The following is a 20,050-nucleotide window of genomic DNA, read 5'->3' as shown; positions in this document are numbered from 1 at the left end:
TATTTCAGAGACCAAAAAATAAGAAAAAGTTTTAAAAAGGTATTTCTGAAAAGCCCTTTGAAACTTTTCAGCAGACAGAGGCACAGTGTTGTTGCTTATGCAACCTGTAGCAGCGTTCTGTGAATTAAATCCAGAGGACAGCCCTGATTGATTAGACATGCCAAGCTACCATTAAATAAAATGTTTATTTTTTCAAACCGGACCCATTACTACAGCACCCGACACAGCACCATCTTCTTACCCGCGACCCGACCCGCTTTAATAAGACCTGCAACCCGATCCGAACCTTTACATACTGCCTGTGTCAACTGACTCTCTCACACTCACACACAGATCTCTACCATTCTCCACAGATTGAGTTTATACAATAGGCTGTACAGCGTGGTGTTCTGGATATATTTTAACATTGTAACATATTTACTATCTCTACTTACTTTAATATAAAATACCTGTCTCTTCCTTTCGTGCCACCAGTTAAAAGGGAGCTACATCTGTGCTTTCGCAGAGATGATGTACCAGTTTTGTGGCTGTCGTTTACAAAAACATAATGACAGGTTTTAGAAGCAATGAATCCAGTCACATGTTCGTTATTTTCATTCGCTATGTTTCCAAAAGAATTCCACACTTCTGATTTATCTGTCAAACTATTATCCACTACACAATATAAACCCTGCACTATCTTTTCTTTTACCTTGTCCACATACAGTTTTAATATCACCAAGCAGACGTGATAAAATGATCTTGCGACGTATCAAACAAGCGGCATTACAAACTGAGAACACTGCTTAGTCAGCTGACTCCTCTCTAATCGCCTCCTGCTTTAGTGCAGGAAGTACCGGTACATTTACCTTCTAATACGTTATTTGGTAAAGGGTTACAGACGAGTACCCTGAAAGGACAGAAAATGTTTTTGGTGATTCAAATTCAGAATTAAATAATCAAACGCCAAGCACTCACCAAATGTCAGCCATCAAGCTTGTATCTTTATTATTAAAAAATAATTTTTATAAAAACTGTAGAACAAGAGAATTCATGCTCATGCAGGCCTTCGTCAGTGCACTACAAACTTTAGACCCGAGTCTGACCCGAAAATGACATTTTCTGACCCGGACCTGAACCAAAAACTGCGAAAAAGTTCACATTCCGACCCGAACCCAACCCGCTTTGTGGGTCACCCGTGGGTACTTGTCACGATGCAGGACTCTACCGTGAAGACTGTTGCCCCTATCAGTGGTTAGCTAAGTCTTTGTTGCAGAGCAGATGGAAAGCGGCAATGCCAGACATCCCTGCCAATTTGCCAGTATACCTCAACTAATGGCGTGAGAAGACAATGCTGTCAGTCTATTAATGCAGTCCAGGCTCCAGCTTTTAAATAGCTGCGTAACTCGTACAAAACAGAAGTGTCCATGGTGAGGCTGAACTGCTAACCCAAATCATTTCACCATATGTTCACTGTCCAACACTGTCAAGTATCCTTCAGGGATTGAAGCCCTCCTCTGTTCAAAGACTACAGATTAATTTAGGAAATAACTGTGGCAGTGAGTCAGAATCCTTCGCTATCTCTAGGCTAAATTTTCAGTCTTTACAGCATTGTCGTGGCAGATAAGTACGATAAACGTGTCTACTGAGCTCAGAGCTGTAGAACAGCTTTGCGACCTCACATGCCTGCGTTCCCCCAGGAACGATCTCTGGAGAAACTCCAAAGACAGTGTGTGTGTGTGTTCTAATAACTTTGCCCTTTAGAATATTAGGAGAAAGAAAAGTGATAACAAGCATGTCTTTGTGCAGTACTGGATCACAAATTTCAGTGCCTAGTTTACAACTACCTGTAAGTCTACTTTCTCGTCCTACGCTGTAAATTACAGTTTGTGAATGTAATTCCTGATGCCAACTGGCAAAATTCAATACAATGGATCTTTTTCTGACCTTTCTAATGTAATAATCTGTTGCTGGTTACGACACTGAATGGCCAAAGCATGTGTGCGGCCTGCTACCAAAGCCCACAATGTATAGCTCCAGGAAACAGCTGTGTCTTGAACAGTATTGAAGGTTTCTGTGATTTGGGTTTCTCATAATGGATCCTAATGGATCGAGTGCAGTCTGTGGGATTGATCCATTATGATCCACTCTGGTTTAGGCCTTCCGCTGGTGGATTTTCTGCAAACGCTGACCTTGCAGGAACATGTTGGAAACTGTCTTGATGGACACGTTGGCCAATGCAGCGATGACTAGCACATCATGTATAAACAGCACGTAATTTCAAAGCAAACAGACATCAAAACAGGGGGAATGATGTGCATTGGGCGGCTGGCCTCTTCTCCTTTGCCTTTGTTCCTAAATAAGCAGCTTTCACACAGCGCCTCATCGTACGCCCTGTTCAAGTCTCTTACCCAGGCACTGCAGTTTCACCAGGTCATAGTACAGGCCCTGCTTGCAGTAGCACTCAAAGCCAGGCTGTGTGTTTAAGCAGAACCCATTCTTACAGATTTCCTGTCCAAACAAAACACACTCATCTGCATCTGTGAACAGAAAGGAACACATGTTCGGAAGCCTGGTTACTAAGCACTAAGCATTCTGAAACAAAGCCAGATAAGGTTATAACATTATTGTCATTAAGAAACCCATCCAGTCTAAACAGGAAAGCTGTAAACTGTATACGTTTCTCATTGTGGTACGGATCACTAAATGGTCCCCAGTAGTGGCATGCAGTACTGTTACCCTATAGATCTGCTCAAACATTGTATGAGGTAAAGTTGTTATTCTGACAGATTAGAAACTTTGAAGATGGAAACAAAGCATGCCTAGTGGATAGATCGTTCTTACCTTATAATGATCTCTGCTTGTATTCCCTATTTACAATGCATACATCAAGTGAGACTGTTGACAAAACTTTTTCTTCATGCTAATACTAGCCATAAATTCAACACAAGGAGGCCACATGTTGTAACACAAGGAGATCACGTGTTAGTCTGCATTCCACAAAGCTTTACTTGTGGATTAAATCACTTTTCCTATTCTAAAGACAGCAGCCCAAAACTTGAACATCAAACTCTACTTAATCCATTAAAACAGACTTTGGACCCTGAGACTCAAGAGCTGACAAAGTGAAAGAGTACTGTACAGTTGATCCTAATTGCATTAAATGGTCATATCTCACAGCCCACTTATTCAGAACAGCAACAGCATACTTAGTTTATTAGGTTCTCTAATGTTTTCTGAAACATTACCGGGAGCCCTCAAAACTCTACTGAAACTCCTCCAAACCCAAACAGGATGCAGTGTAAAAAGATTACTGCTCATTTTCCACACCACACTGGTAACGGAAAATTAATAGAGCCGCAACTAAGCTTCAATTCAGACTGCCTCTCTCAGACGTTATGAAAATGATCTACATTGGGATGGATTCAAAGGTACCATATGTTGGTATACTCTAAGCTGCAATACATTTTTCAGAATATTTCAACATGCGCCTACTATAATAATTCTTAAATTACTGAGAAAGACTATGGTCATTTTAGAACCAGACCTTTAGTCTTACAAATCTCCACCCAGTATAATATTCATACAGTACTTAATTTGGGATAAAATAATAATAATGCCCTTTCTTGTGTACCAAATATACCAGATTTTCTCTATTTCAGAAATATATGCATGTTATAGTACTTAGCATGTATGTAGAATGTTTGGTTCATTTAAATTAGTTCAACTCAAATATTTATTATATGTAATTCACAGTGCTATAGTGCTCCCTGGTTATAAGGCGGTATGGTTGTGATTTCCATTTGCACCACAATGCCAGTCCACTACCACTTGCATTCTTGTTAAAATGTGGATCACCAAATGTCTCTTAAATACAGCGTTATAAAAGGGGAGCACTGTACTGTATTTGCTGCTGTAAGGATGTGACTCACAGCAAGATTGATATTACAACAGAGACGTGTTTTCACCAAAGGGCATTCCTGTTCTCCTAAAACTGTGCCAACACTAAGAACACATTGTGATGCTTCGTGTTCCAGCTCTACCAGGCTGTACCTTTGTAGTTCTCTGCAGTGACACTGTAAGCGGAGTCTCCATTGGGAATTAATCCTTTCCCTGCCGGGCACATTGCAGAAAACGCAGCTGTGGAGGGAGAAAATGTAATTATTAGTCTTTCACCGCCCTTTGGAATCACATTTTAACTGTGGATGAATTAATACAGGATGTTACAATTCAAGTGTGTTGTTCACCAGAATGTTCTCACTGCTGACACTCATCCCTTTTACAGCCCCTGATCAGCTGGTCACGATGCCCTTTTACAGCCCCTGATCAGCTGGTCACAATGCCCTTTTACAACCCCTGATCACCTGGTCACAATGCCCTTTTACAACCCCTGATCACCTGGTCACGATGCCCTTTTACAACCCCTGATCACCTGGTCACGATGCCCTTTTACAGCCCCTGATCACCTGGTCACAATGCCCTTTTACAACCCCTGATCACCTGGTCACAATGCCCTTTTACAACCCCTGATCACCTGGTCACGATGCCCTTTTACAACCCCTGATCACCTGGTCACGATGCCCTTTTACAACACCTGATCACCTGGTCACGATGCCCTTTTACAACACCTGATCACCTGGTCACGATGCCCTTTTACAACACCTGATCACCTGGTCACGATGCCCTTTTACAGCCCCTGATCACCTGGTCACGATGCCCTTTTACAACCCCTGATCACCTGGTCACAATGCCCTTTTACAACCCCTGATCACCTGGTCACGATGCCCTTTTACAACCCCTGATCACCTGGTCACGATGCCCTTTTACAGCCCCTGATCACCTGGTCACAATGCCCTTTTACAACCCCTGATCACCTGGTCACGATGCCCTTTTACAACCCCTGATCACCTGGTCACGATGCCCTTTTACAACCCCTGATCACCTGGTCACGATGCCCTTTTACAACCCCTGATCACCTGGTCACGATGCCCTTTTACAACCCCTGATCACCTGGTCATGATGCCCTTTTACAGCTCCTGATCACCTGGTCACGATGCCCTTTTCAACACCTGATCACGATGCCCTTTTACAACCCCTGATCACCTGGTCACTCATCCCTTTTACAGCCCCTGATCACCTGGTCACAATGCCCTTTTCTGTTTTCGTACGGTTTAGGACGCTCTGATTCAGGTTGCAGTGTAACTCTTCTTGTTATGCTGCGCTACTCAAAGCACACCCAGCACACAAATCCATAAAATAACCTAGCAATCTGATTGGTCACGAGCCATGTAAATATCCCACCACGATTACACTGGTAGGATCTCATCACCTTAGTTTAATTTCTTAGCCATTTTAGAAGTTCGTGTGCGGCTGTTTATGTAAAGCTCACACTTCTTTGTGGTGAAGAGGTGTACTACACAACGACCACACACCACCCTGTTGAATGTTATTGCTTCTACGCAATATACAATACAGTACAGTACAATACAAAAGACATTTTTCTAGTGTAGCAGAATATTAAATTAACTGAAGCAATAAGAGCAGGATGGTGCATTTATGCTGTCCTTAAAAGAGCAAACAAATCAACAGCAATGTGTGTCCCTTACCGGTTCCTAAGACAGGACAAGGGAACATTTCACAGTTGTCCCCCCAGCCAGCCCCGAGTGTGCAGCAGCACTCTTCCTTGGTGACGTTGGAGGTCAGAACATTATCACAGAAGTTGGCATCATTTAGATTGTAGTAGCATTCTTTTCTTTCTACCAGTTCAGCTGCAGACAATGAAAGAAATTGAAACGTAACACTAAAAACAAGTAAACATTTCAAAATTTGCACCCTGAAATATCCCAAGGTTCAACATTAATTATAACAAATTGATATGCTTTATTATTTTATACAATGCTATAGAAGAAATTAAAAGCAAATACATCATATATACTTATTATAATATTTTGACATATGTAACGCAAGTAATATCAATGGGAGCACATCATAATACATCCCAGTATGAGTTGACATACTAATATACATTTTACAAATAACAAATATTTATTTAAAGCCTCCTTGTAACATTACCACTTTGTAATATGCAATGGAAATGGCCTAGTAAAAAAAAAAAAAAACGTTACTTGATGCAGACACAAAAACCATGGTACCAACCATTTCCATGTAATTATACATACACCCCATCAGTAGTTAACATGTAGCAGCATGAAGCACTGGTAGTTACCTTGTTATTACAAAGTACATGTCTATGCAAGTCCATGCAGTCTAAAGCGCTGCCATGGGTTTTTTTATGAGTTGGTACTATAATATTAATTCAGTTCCATTCAAAAGTAATGTCACAAAATCTACTGCATAGAATCAATCATGAGCAGTGCAGGCTAATGGTTTGAAGTAGCAATTCTTGACGAATAAAACACACACACACTTGTTTATATGAGCACCATTAATTCAACCCTTATTCATATGAACAGACCCATATACAAGTTTACTGGTACATACTATGGTAAGCACAAAGCGAAGCAAAACGCAGTAAAAGAACAGGTAAGACAAGTAAATGCGAGAGAGGTATGGCAGTGCATTACAAAAACAAAGTCAATACACTGAATATACAGAATATATTACTGTGTGAGAAATGTCATCTTTGCTATAAAGTACTGCTATCAGTAACACTTTACATGAAGTGTCTCTAATTACTGTGTAATTACAGAGTAGTTACTTAGTAAATAAGAACATAAGAAAGTTTACAAACGAGAGGAGGCTATTCAGCCCATCTTGCTCGTTTGGTTGTTAGTAGCTTATTGATCCCAGAATCTCATCAAGCAGCTTCTTGAAGGATCCCAGGATGTCAGCTTCAACAACATTACTGGGGAGTTGGTTGCAGACCCTCACAATTCTCTGTGTAAAAAAGTGCCTCATATTTTCTGTTCTGAATGCCCCTTTATCTAATCTCCATTTATGACCCCTGGTCCTTTTTTCTTTTATCAAGTCAAAGAAGTCCCCCGGGTTGACATTGTCTATACCTTTTAGGATTTTGAATGTTTGAATCAGATCGCCGTGTAGTCTTCTTTGTTCAAGACTGAATAGATTCAATTCTTTTATCCTGTCTGCATACGACATGCCTTTTAAACCTGGGATAATTCTGGTTGCTCTTCTTTGCACTCTTTTTAGAGCAGCAATATCCTTTTTGTAACGAGGTGACCAGAACTGAACACAATATTCTAGGTGAGGTCTTACTAATGCATTGTAGAGTTTTAACATTACTTCCCTTGATTTAAATTCAACACTTCTCACAATATATCCGAGCATTTGTTAGCCTTTTTTATAGCTTCCCCACATTGTCTAGATGAAGACATTTCTGAGTCAACATAAACTCCTAGGTCTTTTTCATAGTTCCCTTCTTCAATTTCACTATCTCCCATATGATATTTATAATGCACATTTTTATTGCCCGCATGCAATACTTTACACTTTTCTCTATTAAATTTCATTACATGTGCACTTACACATAATTACACTGTTATTATGCACTGTTACACTGTTACGATATATGTAAGTACACAATTGTATCAGAAAAAGGTAGGTTTAGCGTTAGGGTTATATCGTGCAAAAAGATTTACACATTAAGTCCATTACACATGTACACAGTAGTAAGTAACTACTCTGTAACTACACTGTCATTAATGTAAGGTGTTACCATACTATCCTGCTTGACACAGCTTTAAGACTTCATTACCCTTGTTGTAACAAGGACCAGTGGACTCCATAAACATGTGCTAACCCGTTCTATGGTTTTGTGGTGGAGCTCAGGAAATGAAACACAGAGATTGAATATACTCCCGCTATAATAATGTCAAACTTATCTTTTCTGTTAAATCTAACATTTCCCATGGATACACTTGTTACCATTCCTGGGTGGGAAAGCACAATTCTACGTACAAACCAAACTTGTGACACTTGACATGTACTGTACTGTATACAGTGTTGTTCATTTCAAATCTGCTTATATAATTACATATTAGATCTCATTAGGATTAACTTGGACCCATACAGTGCCTTTTACAATTATAGAAAACGGGGCAATGGTAAAAAGACGAGAGTTACAGACTGTATAATGATAATAATAGGACTGGGTAAATGCTGTTTTGCTGCACTTAAAATTTTCATTGACCAATAATTACTCTACATGAACACAGGCTATTGCTTTAGCTAAATATATCCATTTAAAAAAAAAAAAAAAGAAAATAAACTTTGGTCCAAATCTTATTATGTTTTATTAAATAAATAGGACTTGGCCTCCACCGCCCCCCCCCTACCCCCCCCCCCCCCCCCCTCCCTTCCGTCACTGTCTACTGTAGTTGGCAGTGTTGTTTGGTCACAAAGTATATATTTATTTTTCTCCCAGTGGGATGAACAGGTTCTGCTTTCCATTAACATTAACAGTCTACCAGATGGCTAGTCTATTCTCAGACCATGGCAGTGATGACTCCTTTGAGACGGCCTAATGAACAGCACGCTGCTGCTCGCAGTACAACCGTGCACTGGAACTGTGTGATGGTGCGTGGCCCGCAGAGATGGGCACGCCAGTGGGTGTCTGGAGGACTGCGCTGGAGAGATACTGAATCGCTCAGATCCGTAAAGTAATAGTCCGTGATAAATGCGTGTGTTGAAGTCCAAAGGAATGCCAGAAGGATTCTTTTGATATTCAAAAACGCATGCCGCGGAAAGGAAATACGTGCTTTAGCCCCTCTTACCTGCCGCGTCTGTAGCAGTACAGGGCCTAATAGAGACACATACAACAAAACAGACCAAGTACCCTGCCAAATACAGTATACAGCTATGACTAAAAGTTTTGCAGCACCTAGGATTTTAGGATTGAGACAATTTAAAAAAACTAAATGAATATAATTGTGATCTTTTATTTAACATCATGCAATCAAAGAAACTACAAAATGATCTGCAAAACTGCAAAAGTTTACCGGAAGCCATAATAGTAGTACAGTATTTTATGTTAGATTTCGAAATGTCAAATTTTTACATTTTTGTCAGTTTTTCGTATATGGAAAACTGCAAAGCAGGATGTAATTCAATATGTTAATGTAACATTATTCAGCAGGTTTTATTCGACTTTATGAAGTAAAATTAGACGGAATTCTATAGGGTAATGCAAAACAAATCAAACACATTTGTGTCTCAAACACATTCCCCTCTCAACCCCAACAGCACTGTGACTCGGCACTGGATGCGCCAAGACCTTGCCTGTATAAAGTCCAGGAAAAAGGGAAAAAGGAACGGCTCTTTGACCAAGCAGTTGTTATTAATGGTCAGGTGGTCGATTCCAGACGCGTTGCTGTGTACCCCCATTTTGAACTGGACCGTGATCTGCTGTACCAGGTCGATAAATTGCCCTAGACCGGGGAAGTGTGTCGCCAGTTACTCGTCCCACGGCCCTTTAGGGATAATTTACTGCAGCTGGCTCACGCTATTCCCCTGGCTGGAAACCTGGGCAGGGATACAACCAAGGCGAGGCTCGTGTCACAGTTCTATTGGCCGGTAATAGAGGTGCGTTGTCTTTGTGCGGAGTGCAGCCCTAGAGCCAATCCACCGGCTCCACTCGTGGAAACTCTGTTTGAGCTCACTGGGGTAGATATGGTGGGACTGCTGGAGAAGATTGCCTCAGGGATACACACATCTATTGGTCATCGTGTATTATGCTGCCCATTATCCTGAAGCCATCCCACTCCACTCCACGTCCTCCAAATCTGTCGCCAGTGAGCTTGTCAGGGTTTTCTATGGGGTAGGTATTCCCTGTGAAATGTTAATGGACCAAGGCACCAATTTTATGTCATGGCTGGTAAGCAAGACATACAAGCTTTTGGGTATTAAGATCATCAGGACTTCGGTGGCCTGGTGGAGTGCTTTAATAAGACGCTTACAGCATGTTGATCGGTTTATTGCTAGTGACAAGCTGATTCCCCCCATTCTCTTTGCTGTTAGAGAAGTACCCCAGGCTTTCGCGGGGTTCTCCCCATTTGAGCTGCTATATGGGCGGAAGCCCGAGAGTGTGCTGGATCTCATCAGAAAGATGTGGGAGGATCAGCAAACCAATTCGACCAACACGATTCATTATATGCTGGAATTGCACAAGTGCCTGGAGACCACTGGAAAGTGGGCTTGGGATAACTTGCGACGGGCCCAGCACAGACAGTAGACCACAGATAACTAAAGGGCCCAATTGTGCACGTTCCAGTCAGGAGATGAAGTGCTTCTATTGCATCCCAGTACTCCAAACTCCTGCCAAAGTGGCAAGGGCCCTTTGAGGTCAAATGCCGGGTTGGGGAGGTGGACTACGAGATCCACCAGCCGAGACGCCGGAAAGAGTGAGTCAGAGTATTTGGGGTATCGATTGGGGGCGGACAGATCAGACCGACTCCCAAGACAAAAACCCAGATGCGATCCTTCCTGGGACTGGCGGGTTATTATCATAAATGTATTCAACATTTTGCCTCCATAGCCGCTCCCTTGATGCACCTCACCCAGAAGGCTGCCCCAAATATGGTCCAGTGGACGGAGCGGTGCCAGAGGGTCTTTCAAACGTTGAGGACAGCAGGTTTATCCTGCAGACAGATGCACCTGAGACAGGTCTGGGTGCAGTGCTGTCCCAGGAGGGAGCGGAGAAGGAGCATCCGATCCTGCATATCAGCAGGAAGCTCCGTCTCCACGAGAAAAACTACAGTACCATCGAGAAAAAGTGCCTTGCGGTAAAATGGGCAGTTGAGGCACTCCAGAACTACCTCCTGCTGTCCTAATAGCAAGAGAAGGAGAAAACAGACGACCAAGACAGGCATGAGAAGAGCCGACCAAGAAAATAAAAGTAAGCCTTTAATTTTTACCCTGTGGGTTAGTTTAGGGGATCTCATAACAGTATGGGCTGTGTGTGTAGAATAATGTTCCTGGAGTGCAGGACCCTCTGTTTAGAGAGGTAGCACCAGACCCATGCTTGGTCACCTTTTGTTTTTAGTTGTGCACTTGTGTCACTGTTTTGTGGGGAAAACCTGTGACTTATTTTATACCTGTGTGTATTGCTGTGCACTGGGGTTTACCATTGTTGGTACCCTAGCAGCCGCCAGGTGCAACTACAACAACACAACCTGCAATAATTGTTGTTAAATAAATCTGCACGCCTGAGAGGCATTGACAACATCAACTTCTGTGTTCATCTGCTCACTACCAAGTGAATCATTCATGCCCCTTCCACAGGATACAAAAAACTGACCAGAATTACTGTAAAGATCACAAAAAATAAACAGTAAAAAAAAATACAGTCTATAGATATATCACTTAATGGTGACACGCTGTAAAACAAAGCTATTTTTGCAGTTACCTGGAGGGGCGAAGGAGTGGCACTGTCCTGTCATAGGATCGTACTCATCGGTCTCATTGGCGCACATGCAGAGGAAGGAGCCTTCCACATTGTCACAGAGGGCATCTCCGCACACTCCAGTCAACATCTCACATTCATTCACGTCTGGGGAGACAAAGAGAGCAAGCTCAGGGCTCTGGAACGAGTAAACTTACTTGCAGCTCTTTGAATGTCTGATTCGCACAGCTGTAGATTCCAATACATAACCCTGAATTTATGAACGCGTACAATTGCTAGGGCTTTGCTGGTATGTTCTCTTGTTTATTTCAGTAGTTTAACATAACAGTGCTGACCAGTGGGCTGGTTCAATACATAACAGTGCTGGCCAGTGGGCTGGTTCAATACATAAAAGTGCTGGCCAGCAGGCTGATTCAATAGCTATTAGGAAATAAAGACAATGCATAGGTTACTTACTAGCAGTAAAACTGCTTTTAAATTGCTGAATATATTACTGCTACTGCTACTACTAATATTATTACTACTAATACTGTAATAACTTTGTAAAACATAACAGTCCTTCTGCTTTACAGCACATTATTTAACATACTCATTGGCCAAAAGGCTACAACATACATCCTTTGAAAGATTATTTTCCATAGATCAGCCCTATTGTACTGGAACAGTGTGGTGCAATAGTAGAAATTAATTTATAAGAAACTCAATCAAGTAGACAAAGGTTTGAAACCTGGGGTTTCCTCTTACTCAGTAAGCCCTTTGGAAGAACATTGTGTTCGCCTTATGATGAGAAGTTCTTGCGATGCTGTCTAAGTGATCCATAACTTCAAAACGCTCAATCAGAAAACCTCTAAGAAACTCAAGTCAAGTAGAAAAACATTGTGGCTTGTGCTGAAGGCGGCACCGGACAAAACTTTTGTTTTTCAAGTAATTCTGATTAAGTGTTTTGAAGTTATGGAAGAAACGGACCTGAACAACAACATGGCAGAGATAAAAAAGAAAATTCTACAAATGACAAATTCAAATCTATAATCACCCTCTATAATCAAAATCTGTATGCATGTTTCTTTCAATATAATGCAGTGCCATGCATTATGAAATTGAATCACTGCTTGCAATAGTGAAAACCTTTCTTTAACACTAGAACCACCAGATCTTTGAACTCCCTAGAACCACCACGTGGGTCACTGTGACCCACACATTTTTAAAATTCGTTATGAAAATGAAAGACATACTATCGGATACAACTGAAAAGTTTTATTCATGAACATCATATCTAACATTTGCATCGCAGAAACACTGTATTTAAATGGAAAATTAAACATAAAAGGCTTTATTTTTAAAATGAGCGCATATACAGCACGACTACAAACAGTGAAAAAATATAATAAAATACACATTTCAAAAGAAACGGGTATGTACATATACCCGAGTACAGGTGTAAACGGGTATATGTACACACAGAACTATAAAACCGAAATCATTGTTTCTAATACTACAAGAAAATATAACACTACTTCCAGTATGACGGCTGCATTGTACTGCATGGAGGAGCGTACACGTCTGCCAGCTGACTGTGCCTGTATCCAGGAGCTGTGTTGTAAACACAGACGCAGTTCCAATGAACACTATTGTGTAAACACGTGTAAACTGGTTCATACAAACATGTAAAACTGAATTTTTTTTGTTTTCTAAAACTAATATTAGGCACATAAGTTGTTATCCTACCTGTCCTTTCAGTTTGCTGTATGCATCTGAGTGTAGCTTGCCGTATTACAATCAAAATGACTACTTTCAATATTAAATATTTCCTTCTGATATATTCCCAGTTGCATTTGTGAAACAAAACAAAGGATTGTTGTCTCCCAGGTACATTGAAAAATAAGCAACTAGGCTTTCACTGAGTTTGCATCTTGACAAATCCACAATCATAGCAATCGCTGTCTTGTCTACAAACAAAGAAAGGCTTGAAATAAAATTTTAAAAAAAAACACGTGTGCTAGGAGGAGGGGGCGTGTCTTGTTTGCTGCATTTACAAAAAAACCCAGAATATCTTACGTTATATTAAAAAAAGACATGTATTGTAATGCATGGGTCACATTGACCCAAGTGGGGGTTCTAGGTAGAACTGTTTATAACTTTATAATTTTTGTGATTCTAGCTATCAAATACCGTCTGGATATTTAATTAATATATTTAGGAAAAGTCAAAAACAGACATACACACATACGATTTACAGTGGAAGAGTAATTAACAATTTAAATCTAAAATGGGCCAAATTGACCCACCTGGCGGTTCTAGTGTTAAAAATTAATGGGTGTGAGGTTGAGAATCATATATTAATAGGCCAGTTTTGCTCACATAATCTCTGTTTCTCTGTTATACACAGTCAAGCGCTGATGTTGAATGTAGAAATGGATGAACAGAAATGTGCTGTGACCTGGAACTGCCTTCATCGCCTGCCTACGCATAGACCTCACTTTTTTCAATGCATTAAGCAGTTAGTCACTAAAACAAACAACTGTGTTTCACATGAAGTTTTATAGCCTGCAGAGTAGATCTAATAGATGAGGTTGACTTAAAACCTACGTCTAAAAGTGGAATTACTCATTGTATTATTTTGTGGCACTGCTGCATTAATAATGGGTATGTGTTGCATGAGTTTCTCCCAGTATAGTTTCCAACCCGAAACATTATCTTCATACCACCAATCCTTGAAGAAAGGTTTAAAACTGATATAAAATATAATAACAGACATGTAATTACATTGTAATAACAGTCCAATTAGCAAAGGCACATGGAAATGGTCTTGTGAACAATTTAATTGTATAGTAACACCCTGGCACAGGACATTGCTATGGGATTATACCCTTACTACACCAGTAGTTACCATGTAAGAGAATAGCAGCTACCCAGTTCTTTCATTGTTATTACATGGTTATGTATGCATGTAATCTAAAGAATGGCAGGTCACAAAAAAAAAAGTATTTTTTTTAAGGTGGCCTGAGGCTGAGCTGATGTCTGACCTAAACACTGGACGATATTCAGAAAGCAAGCACCTTTCTTGAGATATTTTCTATTGGGGATTGAAACTACAGTCCGGGGCTTTTCCAGCAAAGAGCTTCCCGATGTGCTTTCATGTGAAACAGGTGATTCCAAGGATCTGTCTGCCTTAAATTAAAATGAACAACTTCAGCTTCTGACGAGTAATTGCGGCAAAAGCCATTCGCACTGAGAAATGCAGCAGTGTAGAGGGAGCCGACTGTCTGTTGAAACAGCAGGCGTGTGGGGAGACCATCACTTCTGTCAAAGCATAATAAGGATTGTGCTAGTAGGAGGGGAAGTATTTTATGAGCTTTAATTGGGAGCGACTCTACTATATCACACATAGACACACTGACAATATTGCATGAAAAAAATAACCTGCTCTTTTCCTGGTTACTTTGGGTTCATATTTTGAACCTCTTTAATGAAAGAAGCAGTGGAAAACAGCAGTTAGAGTTGGATCCTGCATACCCCAGTATAATCAGCGGGGGATCCTGACAAAAAAAGGTTCAGAAATCCGCCAGTGTTGTCGTGCTCAGTGCAATTCCTATATAGAACAGGAGGTGACGCTACTCACTTTGCCTTCAGTGAACTTTTAACAAACTTTTTTTTCATTTCTGATCATCTGATTAAGTAGTCTGTTTAGCTGCATGTGTAGGGATGCGTGTCTATGCGTTTGTGTGTCTCTGTGTTAGTGTGTGTGTGTGTAAAGCAGCCACTCACCAATGCAGCCACGGCCGTCCTGCGAGTCCTGAAAGCCCTGGTCACACAGGCAGCGGAACGAGCCAGCTGTGTTTTCACAGAATCCATGGCCACCGCACACAGTGCTGTTTACAGAACACTCGTCAACATCTGCGAACAAGACATTATAGAAATCATCGTCAGACTACATTCTGCTCGGCACGTCTTCTGATGGCCCTTGTAGGAACAGTCCTAAAAGAAGCAGAAGCCATCTGCTAACAAAGCTGTAAACTGGAAGGTAATTACATAATATAGATATATACTCTATACAGGTTATACAGAGAAAATATACATAAATGAAAAAAACAAATTCCGGAAATGACCACATACGTCAACTGGGGTTTGAAAGAAGTAATGATGCAGCACTGGATGTTTTATCACTAAAACTTCAAAATGCAAATAAAAGAAAAGAAACAGCAGCAATAAGACGTTTCCCTGGTTAGAAAACCTGAACAATTATGGTACCTGTGCATATATTAACGTATACATCAATGGTTAATTCTAACTGCCTTACAACAGCTATTGCAATCCAGTAGTTTAAGAGGATGTTGAGTTTTCCAGGGTAAAGTCTACCCCAGAGTTACAAGAAACACAAGAACAACCAGAAACAGGAGGAAAAAAACATATCATAAACCCCACAGAACATGGAAATAATAGCGTTTTACAACAGCACATGGAAAACAAATACCAATGCGGAAGCAGCTATGTTGTACAAAGCAAAGGCACAGCAGACATGTAACTAACTACATTGCTACCTGGGGATGTCTATAAAGTGAGCAACTAATGCGTATCTACAAAGCAGCTGCAGCCCCTTTACTGCGCTTTTTAATGAAAGACAGATCTGTGTTCCGTGTCTCAGTGAGTGCTCCGTTCATCCGTTACAGGACCAACAGATCTACTACAGGTTACTTAGCTCAGTGGATACGGAAATCAAGAGGTAGAGAGCTTTCCGTCATGTAAGCTGACAACCACTACTTTACATGTTAACAGGATGTTGGAGACACCCAGATCTCCTGTATCGCAGCAGACCGTTTTCTTACATATGACTGCAAGGGTAAAACAAAACCAGGGTAGTTATAGGGATATGTGCATTCATTGTGCATTCATTTTCTTAAGTATTTAATGTTAAACTGCTGGATAAGCCGGGGGGATATATCATCATCAAGAGCATTACCTGGTTTAGTTTACCACAGCGTACAATGTAATCAATGTAATCAAAGCCAGTGCATTAAAAAAACAACGCGTTAGAGAACACAGCACTACTACCACCACACTGATAGCCCATGCTGGACAGTCTACACCACACAGCACTGGGACCAATTTCAGCTCTTTTTAAAGCTCTACAACACTTTCTAATCGGAAGCTGGATGGCCACCAGGAGCTGCTTCAGAAAGGACAACTCACCAACACAGATCCCATTGGGCTCTTGTCTGTGACCGGGAGGGCAGTCCACGATGCATTGGTACGAGCCCTGCGTGTTTTCACAGTGCCACGTCCTGCAGATATGGCTGTATTCCTTACACTCATCAATGTCTGTGCAAGATCAAATTGGTTATATATCTCAGGACACAAGTCGGCAGGGAGATTTACGACAGGGGTTGTTACAAGGTTAACAGGACAGGCTACAGATACAATAAGAGGGGATTTCTGCATTTGCAGAATGATGGGCTCTGAAGAAAGAAAAAAACAGAAAATGTTCTACCAGCCAAATCTGATGGAAGCTGTCAGTGCCAGTGTTATGATTTATGTATACAGATTATTAGGTTGAAATGGAGAGTGTCTGGGCCTATATTTCCCTTCAGCAGGTGAATTGCTAAGGTTATGGTTAGGGGCATGTCTTTTTAGAACAGAATGTGATGGCACAGTATATGGTTAGTGCTGAGGTTGGGGTAGATCGTAAGGTTATGGTTTCAAGTAGGCCATGTAAATTTCAATGTGGCAGTGCACTGACATCCTGACATTCTGGGAACTCTGGGAAAGACTGTGGGGGTTTGCATCATGCCCCTGTCCTGACCTCTCAAACTGCAACCCTCGAGGGATGTTCACACAAAAAGAGCATTGTTTTAGGAAAACAAGGTTGCGGTTCGAAAGGTTGTTCCATGGCACATGGCAGGGAGGGAGGGAGGGGTCAAGATGGGTTCATGGTGCATGAACTCCATTGTAAGGAGCTGGTTTTTCTAGATGGCAGCCTCTTTTGTTGCACCAGATTCAAGCGGCGGGGATGGATTATGGCTATGATGGGTTTAGCATTGGGGTTGTGGTTGTAGGCTACTACCCATCTACCCTGACCACCTTAGATACCACAGGCTACTTTTATAGGGTACGCCAGTCCTTGTTGGAACTGTTTTTCCACTGATACAAGATAATGACGCTAATCTTTCTATATCAGTATTCATTAGACAGAGTGGGTGGAATATCAAGTCTACCTGGAAACTGTAAAATATACTACAAACTAGTTTATATTATGTATAGTATGGGATTATTGTACACCCATCCATTGTAAGTGTGATCTTGTTTCTGTAGTGCCCTGCCATCATTAGCAACGTATATAAATAAATACATAAAACTACTTGGAGCAGGGTCCAGTAATTGTGGTTAAAACATGCATACACCTTAGTCATCATTAGTCTAGGACAAGATGTTGATGTCATTTAAAAAACAGCTCACGCAGAGATTACTAAACATGACGATCAGAATTCCTCAGAGGGGCAGAACAGTTAAGATCTATATTTTTAACTAGAAATCTGCCATCTGGACTAGATGTTTGCTTTAGGATCACAGTTCAAGTAGCTTCCTAGGTTCAGTTCAGTCGCTGCCTTCTATTTCTACAGTAAATTAACCAAAAGGGGAATATGGCTAGACAATAAATGTCACTGGATAGAGACAGGGGAGCCCCATACAGACTTATTTCCCATCCCTGTTCTTTATTGGTCCATAAACAACCCTGACCCCCTCCACATTCTGTAATATACACCACAGGCACGACGGGCTCCGCCTTACTGTGAATTCTCTGTTTATCTCTGGGGGGCACAGGAAGCTGTGTATACAGTCAATGAGTGGAGCAGACACTGCACATGTCGACAGGCAGGGTTGTGTTTCCTTAGAAAGGAATGGAACCACATCTTGCTCATCAGATTAAAGGGGAAACATGTAGCTCCTGTTGCCCTCAGGGGAATCCCTCCAGGAGGTGCATTGATTTAGAAGGAAAGCCGTTCAATAACAATAAAGGGGGGGGGGGGCTTAGGTCGGCCAGGGTGTCTTCGGCTCACCGCGCACCAGCGACCCCTGTAGACTGGTCGGGCGCCTGCGGGCTTGCCAGTAAGCTACCCAGAGCTGTGTTGTCCTCTGACGCCGTAGCTCTGGGCTGGCTGCATGGCGAGCCTGCAGAATGAAAAGAAGCAGTCGGCTGACGACACACACTTCGGAGGACAGCGTGTGTTCGTCTTCGCCGCTCCCAAGTCAGCACTGGGGTGGTAGCGGTGGGCTTAGCCTAAATACAATTGTGCATTTCAAATTGGGAGAAAAATGGGGTAAAATTAATTGCCGACTACTAATTTAAAAAAAAAAAAACTTTTGCCAGCGCCAGACATTGAATATTCCACCCTTTCTAGCTACTGTACCCACAGGTTCATAAGACTCAACAGAACACCAGTCGGTTATCTTCACATACAGTATTATGGGGTGCTGAAGAACTGTAGTTCAGCCTATTGAAAACAGATGGGCCACCAGCAAGAATAAAACTCTAATGGCTACTGGAGATGACATGAAAACTAAGTTATGACACGGGGGAAATGTAAATGAATCCCAGACAGCACCACATTAAAGAGCTCTGCAATGCACAGACTACACAACTAGAAACAGGGTTACCAATGCAAGTTTCATTAGCCGGCTTTAGGCGATAGCCTCGAGCGCAATCACATCTATAGGAGCCATAGGTGTTGACGCACGTGCCATCGTGACATTTGGTATCATCTGTACATTCATCCAGATCTGGAAAAAACACATACCTGTTTGAGTTAACGCACACATACAGTATATAAGAAGTGGTACAGTAGCTATACATTCATTACAACAAGTGACGTCAAAATGCATCTTTCATTAGGCAAACTGTTTGCCTTAAAAAACATTCAAACATTTTTTTATATACACAGCACTGTTTTATACATAAGGATTATAGGTCCACAGTTACAACATACAGTAAGGATTTTCAATTAGTTTTAAGGTATGTGCCACTTACAAGGAAGTAGGGGCACCAATCTCATCGTGGGGCGTAGGGCCGATGGGGACATTTGTGAAAAAAGGGATTAAAGTGGTGGGGCAATTTTGGGTGGTTTAAGCATGTACTAGATTAGTAGGAGTCTGCTTGTAGTGTCTGACAAAGTACTCCATTAGGCAATGAAGGAGCTTTATTTCAGCACTGCTCACAGCAAGATCAATAAGAAGAAAAATGAACTTTGAGCATCAAGGCCTCACCTTTAATTGTGTAGTAATATGGGAAACAGCATGCTGCAGCTCCCATGCTCAGCATTAGTCAAGTCCTGAGCTGACAGCATGTAACACAGACAGCTCTTATGGTTACATGTTACTATTTATTTTTCAGAAAAAACAAGTTTAAATTGCCGCGTGTTCATTCTGCTATTTTCGATATTAAATACACCACCGCAAGCACGCTGTCATATATTTGAGATATTTTTATTAGCAGAATCTGAGAGCTAAATTCCGTGCCTGGCAGTAAGCTGCAGTACATTTCATTTGTAATTTCCTAAATATTTAGTTTTTTTCTCCTCAGCAGTACACTTCCTAATTACAGTCCCAAGTATTTCTATGTGTTCTGTTTTCATCTTTCTGGTCAGTTTGAGAAATAAACTTTGTTCTCCCTGCAACAGCTGACCTTGCTTTACAAAGCTA

The 20,050-nt window shown here is 41.3% G+C and overlaps 1 protein-coding gene across 6 annotated transcripts in view; it reads right to left on the bottom strand.

Moving 5' to 3' along the window:
• The window catches only part of LOC117411023 (latent-transforming growth factor beta-binding protein 1), a 141,125-nt gene that overhangs the window by 17,036 nt on the left and 104,039 nt on the right, over positions 1 to 20,050 (bottom strand). For 5 of the 6 annotated variants that reach the window (XM_034018022.3, XM_059024886.1, XM_034018023.3 and 2 more), the window contains 7 exons: positions 19,010 to 19,132; positions 16,547 to 16,675; positions 15,125 to 15,253; positions 11,363 to 11,506; positions 5,586 to 5,747; positions 4,033 to 4,119; positions 2,391 to 2,519 (listed from right to left, as the gene is read on the bottom strand). In XM_034018022.3, coding sequence (XP_033873913.3) covers positions 2,391 to 2,519; positions 4,033 to 4,119; positions 5,586 to 5,747; positions 11,363 to 11,506; positions 15,125 to 15,253; positions 16,547 to 16,675; positions 19,010 to 19,132 — 903 coding nt within the window. The remainder of the gene's footprint in view (positions 1 to 2,390; positions 2,520 to 4,032; positions 4,120 to 5,585; positions 5,748 to 11,362; positions 11,507 to 15,124; positions 15,254 to 16,546; positions 16,676 to 19,009; positions 19,133 to 20,050) is intronic. The other variant, XM_034018026.3, reaches the window with a different exon arrangement.

Source organism: Acipenser ruthenus, chromosome 6, assembly GCF_902713425.1.
Source record: "Acipenser ruthenus chromosome 6, fAciRut3.2 maternal haplotype, whole genome shotgun sequence".
Lineage (NCBI taxonomy): Eukaryota > Metazoa > Chordata > Actinopteri > Acipenseriformes > Acipenseridae > Acipenser > Acipenser ruthenus.
The sequence above is the reverse complement of the archived record's forward strand: the minus strand, read 5'-3'. Positions and strand labels throughout refer to the sequence as shown.